The sequence below is a fragment of the Arachis ipaensis genome, chromosome B03, assembly GCF_000816755.2.
Source record: "Arachis ipaensis cultivar K30076 chromosome B03, Araip1.1, whole genome shotgun sequence".
Lineage (NCBI taxonomy): Eukaryota > Viridiplantae > Streptophyta > Magnoliopsida > Fabales > Fabaceae > Arachis > Arachis ipaensis.
In genome coordinates, this window is record NC_029787.2 from 7,642,426 (window position 1) to 7,657,201 (window position 14,776).

The 14,776-nt window shown below is 34.5% G+C and overlaps 2 protein-coding genes across 4 annotated transcripts; one reads left to right on the forward strand and one right to left on the reverse strand.

The window, feature by feature from the left end:
- LOC107634075 (B-box zinc finger protein 20) lies at positions 1,411–3,046 on the forward strand. 2 transcript variants are annotated; one of them, XM_016337657.2, is made up of 3 exons: positions 1,411–1,945; positions 2,113–2,464; positions 2,722–2,887. In XM_016337657.2, coding segments are annotated over exons 1-3 (540 nt in total). In that variant the 5' UTR covers positions 1,411–1,759; the 3' UTR covers positions 2,724–2,887. The 2 variants fall into 2 exon arrangements, with proteins under 2 accessions (XP_016193143.1, XP_016193142.1); XM_016337656.2 differs by having other exon boundaries at positions 1,413–1,945; positions 2,113–2,469; positions 2,722–3,046.
- On the reverse strand, positions 4,275–14,501 carry LOC107628849 (kinesin-like protein KIN-7D, mitochondrial). 2 transcript variants are annotated; one of them, XM_016331461.2, is made up of 26 exons: positions 14,286–14,501; positions 13,818–14,182; positions 13,566–13,663; positions 13,340–13,429; positions 13,058–13,110; positions 12,022–12,087; positions 11,837–11,890; positions 11,565–11,624; positions 11,029–11,107; positions 10,867–10,934; positions 10,556–10,612; positions 10,351–10,455; positions 10,082–10,186; positions 9,784–9,891; positions 9,554–9,685; positions 9,268–9,450; positions 8,695–8,898; positions 8,227–8,367; positions 6,732–6,851; positions 6,564–6,614; positions 6,328–6,375; positions 6,061–6,207; positions 5,159–5,875; positions 4,908–5,037; positions 4,699–4,798; positions 4,275–4,595 (listed from the first exon to the last, which is right to left on the reverse strand). In XM_016331461.2, exons 2-25 carry the CDS (start codon positions 14,159–14,161, stop codon positions 4,713–4,715), a joined length of 3,246 nt encoding a protein of 1,081 aa, XP_016186947.1. In that variant the 5' UTR covers positions 14,162–14,182; positions 14,286–14,501; the 3' UTR covers positions 4,275–4,595; positions 4,699–4,712. The 2 variants fall into 2 exon arrangements, with proteins under 2 accessions (XP_016186947.1, XP_016186946.1); XM_016331460.2 differs by having other exon boundaries at positions 6,564–6,617.

Consider the following 14,776-nt stretch of genomic DNA (forward strand, 5'->3'; position numbering starts at 1 on the left):
TAGGCACAGTTTTTTTCAGGTAATATGAGATAAAAAAAAAAAAACAAAACAAAATTGAGTGAATATTAATTGAAAAAAAATTTATCATTACATATTAGTGAAAACTCAACTATGCAATCAACTTCACGTAAAATTGATAACTAAAGATCTTTAGATAAAAATTTAGTCAAATCAATCAAATTATTTAAGGACTCTCAACTATCAACTTTACATAAAATTGATTGCACATGAATTTTTACCTTATTTACATATTACGTTACATCCCTTCAAAATTGTATTCCCATTTTCACAAAGAAAAATACTATAGTGGAAATCATTGACTAATGAAATTCGTAAGTTGCCTCTCATTAATTAGTTATTAGTGTTAAAGAGTAAAGAATTTTTTAAAACTTTTATAAAACATATTATATTTTTTTATAAATGATCTCAATTTTTTTGAGTTTAATTTTAATATACCAACAGTCATAAAATTATATTTGTTCTTTTGGATAACTACTATTCATATAGTCAATGTAAAAAGGAGTTGTTTTTGCTGATGTGACCTTATATAATTGGATACACATGTAAAACTACTTTATACTACTAGTACATCAATTTTTTTTTCACTTGCCAATGTTATAAATATCGATCTCTACCCATCCAATATCTTCTATCATATTATTATTTCAATTACTTTTCCTACAAATTGTATAATAAATAATACACAATTATACACATCTTATGAAAGTAACTAATATACAACATAGTTAACATACATAATTACCATTAATAATCGGATAAATTACATAGATAAATTGATTGAAAATTAAAATTACGGAGATGTCCTAAATTAAATTTGATTACATGCATACCTAATTAGTCAAACAAGACATGCATGTAACCAAATTCAGTTTAGGACATATGCATAATTTTGATTTTCAATCAATTTATCTATATGTAATTTAGCCTTAGCAGTGATATATATAGTTTTAAAGATGTATAACTAGTAAAATCTAGTAGATCATGCAATAACATAATTCAACAGTGTAAATATGAAATGATTCTATACATACAGGAATCTCGCATAATAAATAGATGCTCTAAGAAGGAAGCTTCATGAGTTTGTAAAAGCCGACATTGTCACATTGGTTCTGTATCTAATCTATAACCTGAAGGCCATGATCAAAAGCTGAAGCATTCATTCATTCACAACAATGCAATAAAGGAAGAAGATGGTAATGCATGATGCTTGGCCATGCCTCCAAGTTCAGACAAACTCATCACACAATTGAAAGTGAAAGCATTATTATTTCCCATAGAATAATAATAATACCTAGCCAACTTGCTTTGCTCCCCTGCCTCTTTACTCTTTACTCCAAGAAAGAGAAATCCACATGGACATGGACAGAGAGAGAAAGAGATAGAAATCAGAGATATTAATGTATAATATATATAAATAGTAACAGCTACTATTGTCTCTGATATTGATATAGCATTGATCCAGAGTTTTCTATAAGTCAGAGAAAACACACATTTACATACTTCTGAGCTTAGCTGTTTGCTGTTCTCTATGGACCATCACTCCTTAAAACGCCCATAATTCTTTGTCCCCATTTCCCTTTTCTTTTCCGAACCCGCACTATCTATCTATCTCTCTTTTCAAACACACACACACACACACACACTCAGAAGAAGAAGCAAATCAAATCAAACACCAAAAAGAAAAGAAAAGAACAGAAATAATCTATATAGAGAGAGAGACAAACTGACAAAGAGTGATATGAAGATCCAGTGTGATGTGTGTCACAAAGTGGAGGCCTCTTTCTTCTGTCCCTCTGATGAAGCAGCTCTATGCCATGGCTGTGATCGCACAATACACTGTGCCAACAAGGTTGCAACCAAACACACGCGCTTCTCTCTGCACCACCCTAACTCCAAAGACGCCCCTCTTTGTGATATCTGCCAAGTAATGCCTTCTTTCTATATTCAATTCATTATTCTAATCCTTAGTCACATGTAATTATATATTAAACAACAAAAGAAAAGGTTTAAATAAAGTGTCACATCTAACTTAAAGAAATGTATTAATAAAAAATCTCTTTTTCTGTTTTTTTGGGGGGGTTTAATTTACAGGAGAGACGTGCATATATATTTTGCCAAGAAGATAGAGCGATACTATGCAGTGAATGTGACGTTTCTATCCATGGAGCCAATGAATACACTAAGAAGCATAACAGGTTTCTTCTGACAGGTGTAAAGCTTGGTGCTGCTTCTTCTTCTTCTTCATCAGAGCCAACATCAATGTCCTCGAGTAGAGCCACAACAAGCTCTGAAGCAGCAAATAACCAGAATAATAATAATTATTATATGGGTAGTGACACGGGTTCAGTTTCAACAAGCAGCATTTCTGAGTATTTGATTGAGACCATACCCGGTTACTGCATGGAAGACCTTCTCGATGCTTCATTTCCGCCAAATGGTTTCTGTAAGGTTTGCTATATGCTGGTGCACCATAGCTTGTAATAAGATTTCAGAAATTCTTTTAGCTAACTTCAAGTTTCAACACAAATTATTATCACTTATTATTATTTAGTTTGATATTGAAGCTCTAAATTATGATATGTACAAATGATAATAAGAGACAAAGCTGTTGTCTAAACTAAATATATGCTTGGCTTAGAGCTTTCGAAAACTTAAGTTAAAAACCTTTACTGATGAGATTGTGTTGTGTGTTTTTCACAGGAGTATGAGCAGCAATCATTGTTTCAGGACCGAAATAATGTTCATCACTATGTCAGCATGTGTTCGTTTCCATTGGAAGCATGGTCTCCATCATCAACCCCAACTTAGATCTCCTTAGTTTGTGTAACAATTCTAGTAATCTTCCTCAGATGGATGATTATTGTTCGGTAGAAATTGTGGAAATAATGCCAAAAGCAAATACATCCCAAGGATACTCGAATAATTCGAGAAAAGATGGCTTACTCATAATGCAAATGTAAATGCTCCCGTTGATCACAATTCTGTTTGATTTGTTGGGGAATGTTCTCCTGTCTTGTTCTCTTCATTTCTCTTTTCATCAGCATGACTTACCCCACTTGGCCACTTGTTATAATAATCTCCGCTCCCTAATAAGATACGTCATTCAGCTAATAACTTTAAACTAGTAAGTATTAAAGCATTTTATGACCAAAAAGGGAAGCATGCAATCAGTATTTCCGTGTACTTTTTTGTCTTTTGGTATTTTGAGCCCGGCACATGATATACGTCAACTAATTATTAAGTAGACTTAGATTTTAGTATTTCACTTTAATTTTTCTTTCTCACTTTAAAGAACTTAATTGTGGTTTATACTTTATAGTATCTTGTTTTCTCTTAAAATTCAGTTCGCAACTTCATTTATTCTTCCGTGACCACCTTTTCTTTTTCCCTTGGTCGAATTCTTGTGTGAATACTTGAAACCAACTACGATTGAAACCCCATTTTTTTCAGCACGAAACGAACTCTGCTGTTTTCAACACTTCTGAAATCCTAGAAATCTGTATTGCTTTTCTTTTCTTTTCTCGGGGTTCCAGAATCTGTATTGTTAGGAATCTCACCTACTGGCAATGCCAATTTGGCATTAGTATGCCACCGACACTAGTTTGTTTGACGCACCCAAGTAGATCATGGAACTTCAACCCCTTTTACATTTTTCTTTCGAAAAAAAGGACCACAATATTCAATGTTGAAAAAGGAGATATCAATTACTTATACGCAAGGTAGATAGATCAGAGATCTAAGGTTGCTTTTTGTCTACTTATTCCGCTTAATTTTACTTAGGTTTTATTCCTTTATACTTTCAAACCTCCCCAAAATCGGTTTTTTCTTAATTATCAAAAGTTAAGCACAAGAACCAGTATTGATTTTTTGAAATAGCCAAAGAACCTGTATCCCATAGCATTTTCTTCAATTACTAATAAACTGGGAGTTGGAACTCGAGCAGCACCTGCAAAACAGTACCAGATGCTTCCGAGAAAAGATTTTAGATACGAGAGCATCTGAGCTTATTATTTTTTATCATCACTTAATTATTAACTTAATTTTTTTAGTCTAATTTCTTTAATCTAATAATCCAACAATATATTTTATTTTATACTTTTAAATATTAATAACTAATTAATAACCAAAAATAATAAATTTTGATAACCCTCTAGTATTCCTCATTAGATACCTCAAGATAAGCTTGGACAATGAGATAACAATGCCTACATCTTCATACCTTGTGCACGAGTAGAAAATTATATACCCAAACATTTGAATGTAAAATATCAAAAGCAAAGGGAGAGAGGTAAAACCTCACTTGTCTAATTTGATTTAGGCATCCATGATATACAACAAAAATCAGCAACGCACATTGTGCTCAAGTACTTGAGCATTGCTGTTTACAGTTTACAGACACCCTTTCCTTTTTCCATTTTACATTTCCCCACCCCCTTCATTTCACCTTATTATACAGCTTAAAGGGGTATAGTAAAAGAAAGATAATATACCTTTAAAACAGATTTACATACAAGCAAACTAAGAAAAGAATTCCACCTGTAAAAGGGGATATAATAATTCAATAGGATAAAATCCTGCAGAAAATTGGACAGGCAAAAGTAAGTTATGATTTCGTACTTGTAGGTTATAACATTTGAATGCGGCTCAGAAAGGTATGATAAAAGAATTGCACAAGACCTCTGTTAGAACGGTCAGGATGTAAAAGCAAAAAGCCTGTCTTCAATATTAGTGCGGCATATCGGACACTCGGAACAAGCTAGTGAACACGATTTACACACTGAAATGCAATCAGGCTGTTAATTCAGAGTAACAAATTTAAACCCAAAATGAAAACACCCTAAAGTTTGATATCGGAAAAAACACATACTAGTGAGGAAAATACTTACAACAAAAATGACGGCATGGAAGAAGAATTGCAGCTGTTGAAGATTCAAAACATACTTTGCATGTATGGGAATTGGCATCTCCGTTGCTAAGGTGTTTGAGTTCTTTTTCCTTCATCTCTTGCATGCGTGACTGAAATCATAGATCACAATAAAATCTTTCTTAGATAATCCTATTCAGTCCAAAATAGTAATAATAGTAAGAGTTCAAATTTTCCCAAGATAAGAAGGCACAAAACAATGCAGAGTTTTACCCTTAGATGAGCGACCGAGGGTTCTTCATTAGGAATTTCATTTTCTGGTTTTGAAAAATCCCCATTCTGCTCCATGAGGACAATATTAGTTTCATTGCCATTATTCATAACATCATTCGTATGTGATTCCCCAGCACTATTTTTTTCATCAATGTTTGTTTCTGAGACACAACCGCCTTCTTTTTTTAGCTTAGCAACAAGCACCCACATATTTGCTAAATCATTCTCTAAGGCAGCTTCTCTGTTCTTGGCCTCTTCGACCCTTTTCCTGTACTCATCTTCCACAAATTCCTTTTCAGCTAATGCGGCCTCAAGAACTGCCTCTCTTTGTTTCCTAGCCTGCAGTTCCATCTTCAGATCCTCAAAATCAAGACTCCATGATCCAAACTCGTCCAGACTAGCTCTGCTGGATGTTCTTCCCTTCCTTCCAGACCTTACATCATTGTGCTTGCGATTAACACCATTAGCAGTTGGCACAAAAGCACTTCGAGTGTTGGCCAACTCTCGAGCAGCCATCAATTCTTTTTCCAACTTAGCATTCTGCAATGAAAGTTTTGTCACTTCCCCTGCCAAAGTCTTCAGTTCCACAGCAGCTGCAGAGGCCAGTTCTTTGGCATAACAAGCCTCTTCTGAGAGTTTTTGGTTCTGCACGTGCAACCCACTATTCTCTTCTGACAGATGCACTTGCTCCAGCTTCAAGTTTTCATTCTCAATCTCCTGAAAAGAGAAGAAAAATGTCAATTAGGTAAACCAATCAAATTAAACAATAAAAAGGACTTGACAGGATATGCAAACTTCGTTTACGCAGAGAATCTGGAAAGTGACCATACATATTAATCCTAACATGCAACTTCGTCAATAACAATAGACAAAATCCTTTCAAGCAATGAACTCTCAGTTACCTGTGATTTTATTTTTCTTTTCAACTCGTCAATGTTTTCTTCCAAGGGATGTTGATCGTTAAACCCCAATGTAGTGCCACTACTAAATGTTGCAAGTTGCTCCTCTAGGAACTTGACCTTTTCTTGCAATTCACTAATTTCAGAACACTATCAACAAATACAACATGCCAAAGAAGGGTGTCAACACAGCTCAGTAATAGTGGGAGTTTTTGTAGCATTTTCCAATTTTAACACAGAGAAGGAAACACTCAAAATATAACCACGTACCTTGTCATTTAATTGTTCTTGAAGGACACGGTTGTCCGCAGATTTTATCTGTAGATATATTAAGAAAATAGATTATGTACCACAATTAATAAATTCATATACTGCACATTGAGAATATAAATTGTGAAATACAATGGCAGGATATGACAATAAAACAAAAAGTCAAATCTGTGAGTAAATTGGTGGCTCAAGATGAAAAATCAACATTGTTCTTATATTGCTGAAATAGTACTTACTTCCAGCTCAAACTCCTTTTCATTACATTGAGTCATTAATCTTGTGATTGTCTGCTGGAACCAAGAACGAGAAAAGAAAAACAGGTATAAATGACCCTATCACTGAATACACGTAGTATAAAAACTTCTAAATGAAAACAGATATAAGAGAATATATCAAGATGGCACCTGCTGCATTTCAACCAGCGATGAGCTAGCGACAGAAGATTCACCACTCTCTATTATTCTTTGTTCTAAAAGTTTCATTTGCTTCTTTTTTTCTTGGATATCTTGTTCCAAATTCTCAATCTGTAGCGGGAAACAAAAATCAAAATTAGCAACAAACTGTATGTGTCATCGTATGGAAAATACATGCATAAGAAGTGCTTGGCATCACTGTAAAATGTGTATGACATCTAAGAAATTATTTAATATACCATCACCCTAGTTTTATACCATTATCCAATCCAATATATGCTTCTATACATAAAAATTTTAAGTTGAGTGTGGTTAGTCAAATATTATGATGTTATATGATTAAACATGAGATAATATTTTCATATATATTTTCACTATAATTCTTTTATACGAATATAATTTTAATCAGCGATAATGTACAAGCATCCCCTTTCTTTTCACAATAATGGTATAATTTATGGTATGTGTAAGGCATTACCAACCAAGGTCAAGATCTGCTTCCAGACTTGTTCAGTACGTACGAATTATAAATTGCATGTGACTAACAATTTCCAAACAAAATACAAAACAGGTAAAGCAACCGAGTAATACTCTATTATGATATAGGAAAACCTGATTAGATAATTGGCTAAAGTAAGATAGAAATTATATACAAAACCATGAGTTTTGCAAGATAATAGTAAATAATTTGTGAAAGATGTTTTTTTTTATTAGTGGAACACGGAACATGCTATTGGAAACCTATGTTTTCCTTTTACAATATTGAAAATCAATACTATTTTCAATTTAAAATCCTTTATAAAATAGAGTCCGCTAGAGAACCAATGGAATATTTTAAGCTGATTTTGGGTTCACAAAGAATCGAACTCTTGACCTTTCGGATCTAGAGCTCTGATACCATGTCATGAAACCACTCATCCCAAAAGCTTAAGCTGATGGGAAAAAGTAACATTAATGGTTATATCTCTAATACTGAATCGGACATCCCTAAACCTCCATTGTACATATTGTACAACTATTCTATTGGCTCCCTATACTTCTAGTCTTTCCCTTCCACAAAAGTTTCCCGATCCAAATTTAATTGCTCCCTTCTCGGATGGCTCGAAATTCACTCCATGCATCCCTTCGCTTGAAAACTCTCCCCTCTCCCGTTAGGTAAAAATTGAAAGTGTGAGAAAAAATAACCAAGCACGTTTTCATGTATCCCAAAAACAGAAAAAGATAATAGAAAAACTGCACTCCCCAACATGTACGGCATATTTCTGTATACCATGTAAGCATACACCTCTAATTTTGTCGTATCGTGCATCATTCTAATTGCCTTCATGGTAAAATTAAGAGTTAAGACTACTGCATTAGGCATTTAGACCTACTCAAACCGAGAAATTAAAATCTCTCTCATGTGGATCAAAACAAGAACATTTTGGTCCCTAGAATCTAAGAAGTTCCAATACGAAGCATCATAGCTTGAGAAACGGTATAATACCTGTTGTTTGGAGTTTTCTGGGTCATTTACAGATTGCTCCATCAAGCGCTTCAGAGTGCTTGTACTGAAAGCAATATCTCCAGCAAGCAACTTTACTTGCTCGACAAGAAGATCAACCTGATCGGACATCGTCACCCCTCCCTGCAATTCAGTAGGAAGTCAAAAACGTATTTATTTGGTGAACAGGTGCGTAGTAACGAACCGCTACATGTAACTATGTAAGTAACAGGACATGCCATTGAGACTAATTAGCATCCAACAATACTGTGTTTAAAACATCTAAGGAACTTTAGTACAATGGAACTGTAACTCTTGACCTACAACTGAGGGTAAAAAGAAAATTTTTAAATTTGTTCTGGGAGATGAATTATTTTTATGAGTCCCAGGTATCCCTCAATTAGGTCCTAAAATTAATATACATATTCCAAAATTGAAACATTTTATATGCAAACTATGAAATTAATATACCGCTGGGAGCCTTGCTCTGGTGATCAGTTCACCAGCTTGTGTTGATTCAGTAATAATACTGCTAGTTGGGGAGAGTTCATCGTTCCATTTACTTGATGATCTTCTATGTCTAACATCGTAAGGCAGTTCAGATGACATTGTGGAACCCTCTTTTTTATTCTCATTTTCAATCAAAAGAGATCCATCAACAAGGGTATCAAATTTCTGAATTGAAGAGAGAAAAAAAAAAGAATCAATAAGCTAGGTTTACAATCATGTTAACATATTCCAGTCTTCCAGAGGAGAGTACTCCCACAATGAAAGGCTCCTTAGAAGGAATATACTTTCCTAAAAGATAAAATTATATTTACATGTAGTTAAGGACTCAACATCTTAATTAGCCTACAAGCTCAAGATGTTAGTAGGTGTAAACTGTAAAGTGTGTCAGCAAGGAGAAAACACTTGTCCACTTCATAAAAGGCTTTATTTCAGACAAACATTAATGTCTGAGAATAACAAGGACTTCAAATTATTGCAGTTCAGGATAAATATTAAAAGGATGGTACAACATATGCTATTGAATGAGGAACTCACATCATCCTCACCAAGAGAGAGGCTTCGCTGGTGGCTAGGAACATCAGTTAGATAACCAGGAATAGAATTTTTTGATGAAACCAGAATAAGCTTGGTTAGCCTCTGGATCCTACTCATAAGAGCAACCTTAGCTTCTTCCTCTTCTTCCAATCTTGATTGCATTTTCACTTGACCTTCTTCCAACTATTCCAATCAAAGTATAGAATAAGTAGAAGATCCCAATAAATAATCAGGAAAAAAACTGCAAAAAGAATGAATAAGAAATGTATTAAGGGGATGTTAAAACCTGCTGCTTTAAGCTCATAATCTCCTCGGGGTTGACACCGACAAGAATGCCCTTCCTTAGCTGATCAAGTTCTTGTTTGAGGATTGAAATTTCTCTCTGGTATTTCTTAATTAGAGATTTTTCATCAATGATCTGTTTTAACAAACAATTCACAAGTGAATTAGGAACCTCCTCATGCACAAGCATATCTAGGTGCAGTACTGCAGCTAATTAATAATTTTAGAATGAACCTTATTACGTGAGGCATATATTTCTACACGCTTCGCCCTGCTGGCAAACTTCAAGGTGTTATGAGTTTCCTCCATGTTACTGGATGCTGGAGTTACTGTGCATATAAGCTGAAAATTCACAGTTCATCAATTTTAATGATTTGACGCTCATGTAGCCTGTCTAACAACATTACAACATATACATGAGAAGGAAGAAAGTAAAAGAAAACCTATTAAAAAGCCATAGCCCCACTTAATTAGCACAAGGAAGAAATACAGTTGAACAATTGAACCAAAGTGGTGTAAAACTCAAACTCACTGAAACATGGCCATGCCCACTTAGTGAAGACTGCAGGAGGCGGGTAAGCTTTGAGTCTCGATATGGAACATGAGATGCTTTCCCCTCACTTAATTTTCCTATAACCTTCACATTGACAGCATAAAATCAGAATTTCAAGAGGCACATTTTCCATTTTGTTTGCAAAGATATAAATTGTAGACAATCCAACAGCTGGTAACATATGTCCAAACAAAATGCCAGAACAAACTAATCCACAACCAAAAACAGAAGAACAGTAAGACACCTACAGTTCCAAGTGTCAGAAGACTTTTGTTTATGTAAGATCCTTCTTTTCTTCTTAGTCCAGTCGTTTCAGTTTTTGAGCTCTCTGATCCAGCAAGATCAATCAAGTTCTGATCAAAGAAATACAAACACACACAAAATGAGAACAGTCAAACAATTTCTATTATTTATCATATATATGGTAACATCTAAAAAAAAACATTCGCATACAAGCTGAGAGAAGATCACTCCATCATATTCATCACCATGGGCACTGCTTTCAATCATCTGCAAATGTAAGATAACAGAAAACGTTGCATGTAAAACAACGGTTGGTTTGGCAAGGTCCAAGAGAGCAATAAAATACAGTAACTAGCAATGATCACACGTTTAACCAGCATGTACATATAAAATAATCACTCGTGCAATATATCCAGCCTCAGGTTGTGACTAAGCTATATTTCCGTTTAGTAAAATTGAATCAGGTGTATAATCCAGTGCTTTGTTACTAGATTATAATACTAATATACTAAGATTCTTACAAGCGTAAAAATCGTATGACTTCGGCTGCTGAACAGATTAAAATTGTTTGACCCAACATGACGATGCTCTGCCATCAAACATGTTTGTTAAGTTTCTGAATCAACAATTAAAGCATGAGTACAAATGGAGGAAAATATTCTGTCATCACTCATCAGTTATACCTTCTCCAGCAGCAATAAAAGAAAGGGCATGTCCTGGCGATAAAACAACTTCTTCCTTTATACCCTCCACATAAGTACCCTGAAATTCAAGCCAATATAAATCATCAATTATACTTTAAACAAGTCCTTAGAAATTTTGACATAATGAACTTTTTGGTACAAAATACAAAAAAGATTTATCTTGTTGAAACAACAAATACTGTAACTATTAAAAAAAACAAGTGGAAGGTTAAAAAAGTGAACACCCTACAGATGAATATAATGTAAGGGGAAAGTGTAGAAGGTTAGAAAAAAGAGAATCAAAGAGCAAAACCAATATTAATCAACTGAAAGAAACAAGACATTCTATAGTCCTAAGTCCATGTATAGATCTGATGCCACATTATAGAGACAATCAGAAATATCAGTGTTCATGTATTCAAAGACAACTAAGAGCAACATAACAGGTGGTTCATGTTCATTCCAAGATATGGAAAGAATGAACCCAAAATATAAATTAGATTTCAGTTTCAATTATATAAGAATAAGAAAGAAACCTGTGCATCTTCTCTAACACGCAAATTTTGGCCAGTTGGGTCAAGCAAGTCATTTATCACCTGATATACCAAGCAGAAACAGCCAAAAAGAATCTTTATTAAAACCAAAACTTCAAAGAAAATTTCAGACGGTATAGCTTGCAAGTGTCACAAAGTGATAGAGCCACATATGTAAGACAGAAAGTGTTGCAGGAGTCAAGACAAGTACGAATCAAAGTACAAAATCATGTTCAGGAAATAGACAGTGGAGGAAAGAAATGTTCGGCGTTTACCTCATTGTATATTTCCAGATATGAAACTCGGAGTAAAAACTCTCTTCCTGGAGTCTGCAGCAAACACAATTAGCCATTCCAAGCAGAATATCATAATGCAAATCAATGACAAAATACTACTACATAACCAAAATAACAGCAACATAACAATAACCAAACTTTGTTAAGTATGCATGAAAACTCACATCTTGTATTATGCTGAAAACGTCTTTTATAGCCAATGGTATAATACCAGGAAAATCTTGGTCTCCCTGCACATATCGTTGTTGACAAGCAAATCATAAACAGCACAACTGAGGAGATGACATTAATTTTTTATTAATAAAAGAACATAACTAAGAAGAGCATTTTCTAGGCAGAAAATTATTTGAAGCAGAGACAATAAATATGTATTTAATAAACAGCTGTAAGAACTAAGAACAGTTGTTAACCAAACATTTGAATGCCAAAGAATGCTAATTTATCTCCAGAGTTGACATATTTAGATGCAGTATTTAGCTGAGGTAGTAGACCTAAAATTTTGGCTGCTAATTTCATGAATGGTTTAATCTCTAATCTAACAATTCAGTTATAGTGTATGATCCTTATCCAAAGTTAACAGGAATTAGACTACAAAAATTCTCTACTTCCAGCAAATTCATTCGACTTACACCGAATAAACAAATTCCTCTCTAACTTATCAAAGCCAAATGTTCAGTTATATTTCTTTCAATTCTACCAGCTTAACTATGTCTGATAAGTCTGTTTCAAATTATCAATTTCTGGTGAAAATGATTCAGTACTCGAAATTTTTCCATTTGTAAAATGATTGGACCATAACTAACATTGTCGCCAATTGTATTTAGCCAAATTGCATGATACACGAAACTACCAAGTACCAAAACAATTATCTTGATATCCTCTATCTTAAGAAATATATACGTCAATACAACCCAAAGATGTTTAGATCTCCATATAGTTCTTATTTATTAGTTAGCCTCAGAATCATATGTAAGCAGTGAAGTTTGACATCATCACAAAATTACTAACATATCTAAAAGGCCTCAACTTTCAGATGAGCTACAGCACACAAGCCAGTAGCTCGTAGGAAAAAATACATGTACTCAATACAAACTTCTGAGTTGTCGTGAAGACGTAACACACAACAAATTGAGTTACATCAGAAATTCGAAATAAAAATGACAAACATGGAATGCGTTGATTTTAAAAAGTGACACTTACATGCATAGTATGTGTCTTGCCACTACTTGTCACACCGTAGGCAAACACGGTTCCTGCAATATTTACTGCATGTTATGCTCCAGACTCAACAAACTCCAATAACCACTTGAACACCAAACCAGTATATATTAATCATTGCAAACTATTCCATCCAATCAATGCATCACCGAAACTAGAGGAACTTTCATCAATGCAATGCAATGAAATACATTGACATTACAAAAAATAACACTTACACTCGCATTATGATATGATTTTGAATCAGATAATAACATCACATACCGTTGACGCCTTCCATGGCAGCCCTCACCACAGGTTTGGCTGCTACTTCATACACCTCATCAGTACTTGTGTGCGGTCCAAACACTCTATCTACAGCAAAATCAAATCGAAAATTTTATCATCGATCGCCATAATTTTAACATCAAATTTATAGCCAATTTACTACCACTATAACCACAAAATTGCATCCAATACAATAATAGAAAGAATCAAAAATGGAAAATACCGAATGCATAAGCAGTAGCTGGATGATACTCATTCCTCACGATCTTATCACCATCCGCATACCACGCGATCTCATCCCCTCTCTGGTACTCTCTTTCACTGTATCAAAGCAAACACCGCAACCGAACTACGCAGTCACATTTTATTTCAAAATAGCATAATGCTTTAAACAAAACAATCAAAGAACCCAGATTCTATCTCATTTACACAGCTAATGGATCTGATACCGTAAATCGCAGATCTAAAGCATTACCTCAACGGTCTGAACCGAATCGTCACCGAAATGCTGTCCCGAGAGGTCGACGAATCCAGAGGCTCCGCGATCGCCTCGTCCTCCATTCCGAACTCCACCGGCGAAGGACACATCGCGTCGTAGTAGTTTGACTCGCTGAAACCGTGACTCGGAGTGGCAGATCGGCCACCGAGTCCGGCTCCGGAGTTGAAGAACGAGGAGGCAGAAGAAGAGCACGAGCGAGGCATCAACTTACCGTTCATGAAGGAAGAAGAAGTGGAAGAGGCAGGGGAGTAATAAGGAGTGTTTGAGAGTTTGCGGTGCGAGAATGGCGAGCTGCTCCTTGCTCGTGAGGACGATGCCATTGAGTTCACTCGCCCGAGTTACTGAGTCAGGGAAAACTAGCAGAATGTTAAATGAAGAAGAGTTGAAATGATAAATAAAAAGATGAAGAAGAAGCAGAAGAATAGCATTTGTCAGAACTCTCACATGGACATTGGAACAAAAGCGAAGAACATTTGGTTCTCTTTTCTTTCTTTGTTCACTTTGACGCTTTAGGATATTATTCTAGCAGAAAGAAAGTGAGTGTGTGTGTTGAGTGTTGAGTGTGGGTTTCGTCTTCTCTAAGACAAACAAAGTTCAGTGGAAGAGAGAGAAGCTGGGTGGTTGAAGCGGAAGAAGATGAGAGACTAGTGAGAGAATGTAGGAGAAGGTGACTCAGTTTAAATTTTTTTAAAATCCTCAAGAAATAAAAAATACTAAAAATTATTAAAATTTATTATTTTTATTCATTATTTTTAATTATGAATCTAATTTTTTTATTTAACAATTTAATAATATATTTTAATTTATATTTTTAAATATTAATAATAAAAATAATAAATTCTAATAATTTTTTTTTATTTCTCAAAAATAATTTCACTGGTTTTCGAATTTTTTTTGTTGGAAGTATTTAAAAATTGATTTGGTTTTCTTCGAGA

What these genes read in the sequence shown, in the direction of transcription:
- LOC107628849 (XM_016331460.2), bottom strand. Translation starts at nt 14,161, where the DNA reads ATGGCATCGTCCTCACGAGCAAGGAGCAGCTCGCCATTCTCGCACCGC. An exon ending in CCTCGGTCGCTCATCTAAGG is followed by an intron (nt 5,038 to 5,158) that starts GTAAAACTCTGC and finishes CTATGATTTCAG; the next exon opens with TCACGCATGCAAGAGATGAA. An exon ending in TCCATGCCGTCATTTTTGTT is followed by an intron (nt 4,799 to 4,907) that starts GTAAGTATTTTC and finishes ATTGCATTTCAG; the next exon opens with TGTGTAAATCGTGTTCACTA.
- LOC107634075 (XM_016337656.2), top strand. Translation starts at nt 1,760, where the DNA reads ATGAAGATCCAGTGTGATGTGTGTCACAAAGTGGAGGCCTCTTTCTTC. An exon ending in CTCTTTGTGATATCTGCCAA is followed by an intron (nt 1,946 to 2,112) that starts GTAATGCCTTCT and finishes TTTAATTTACAG; the next exon opens with GAGAGACGTGCATATATATT. An exon ending in CGCCAAATGGTTTCTGTAAG is followed by an intron (nt 2,470 to 2,721) that starts GTTTGCTATATG and finishes TGTTTTTCACAG; the next exon opens with GAGTATGAGCAGCAATCATT.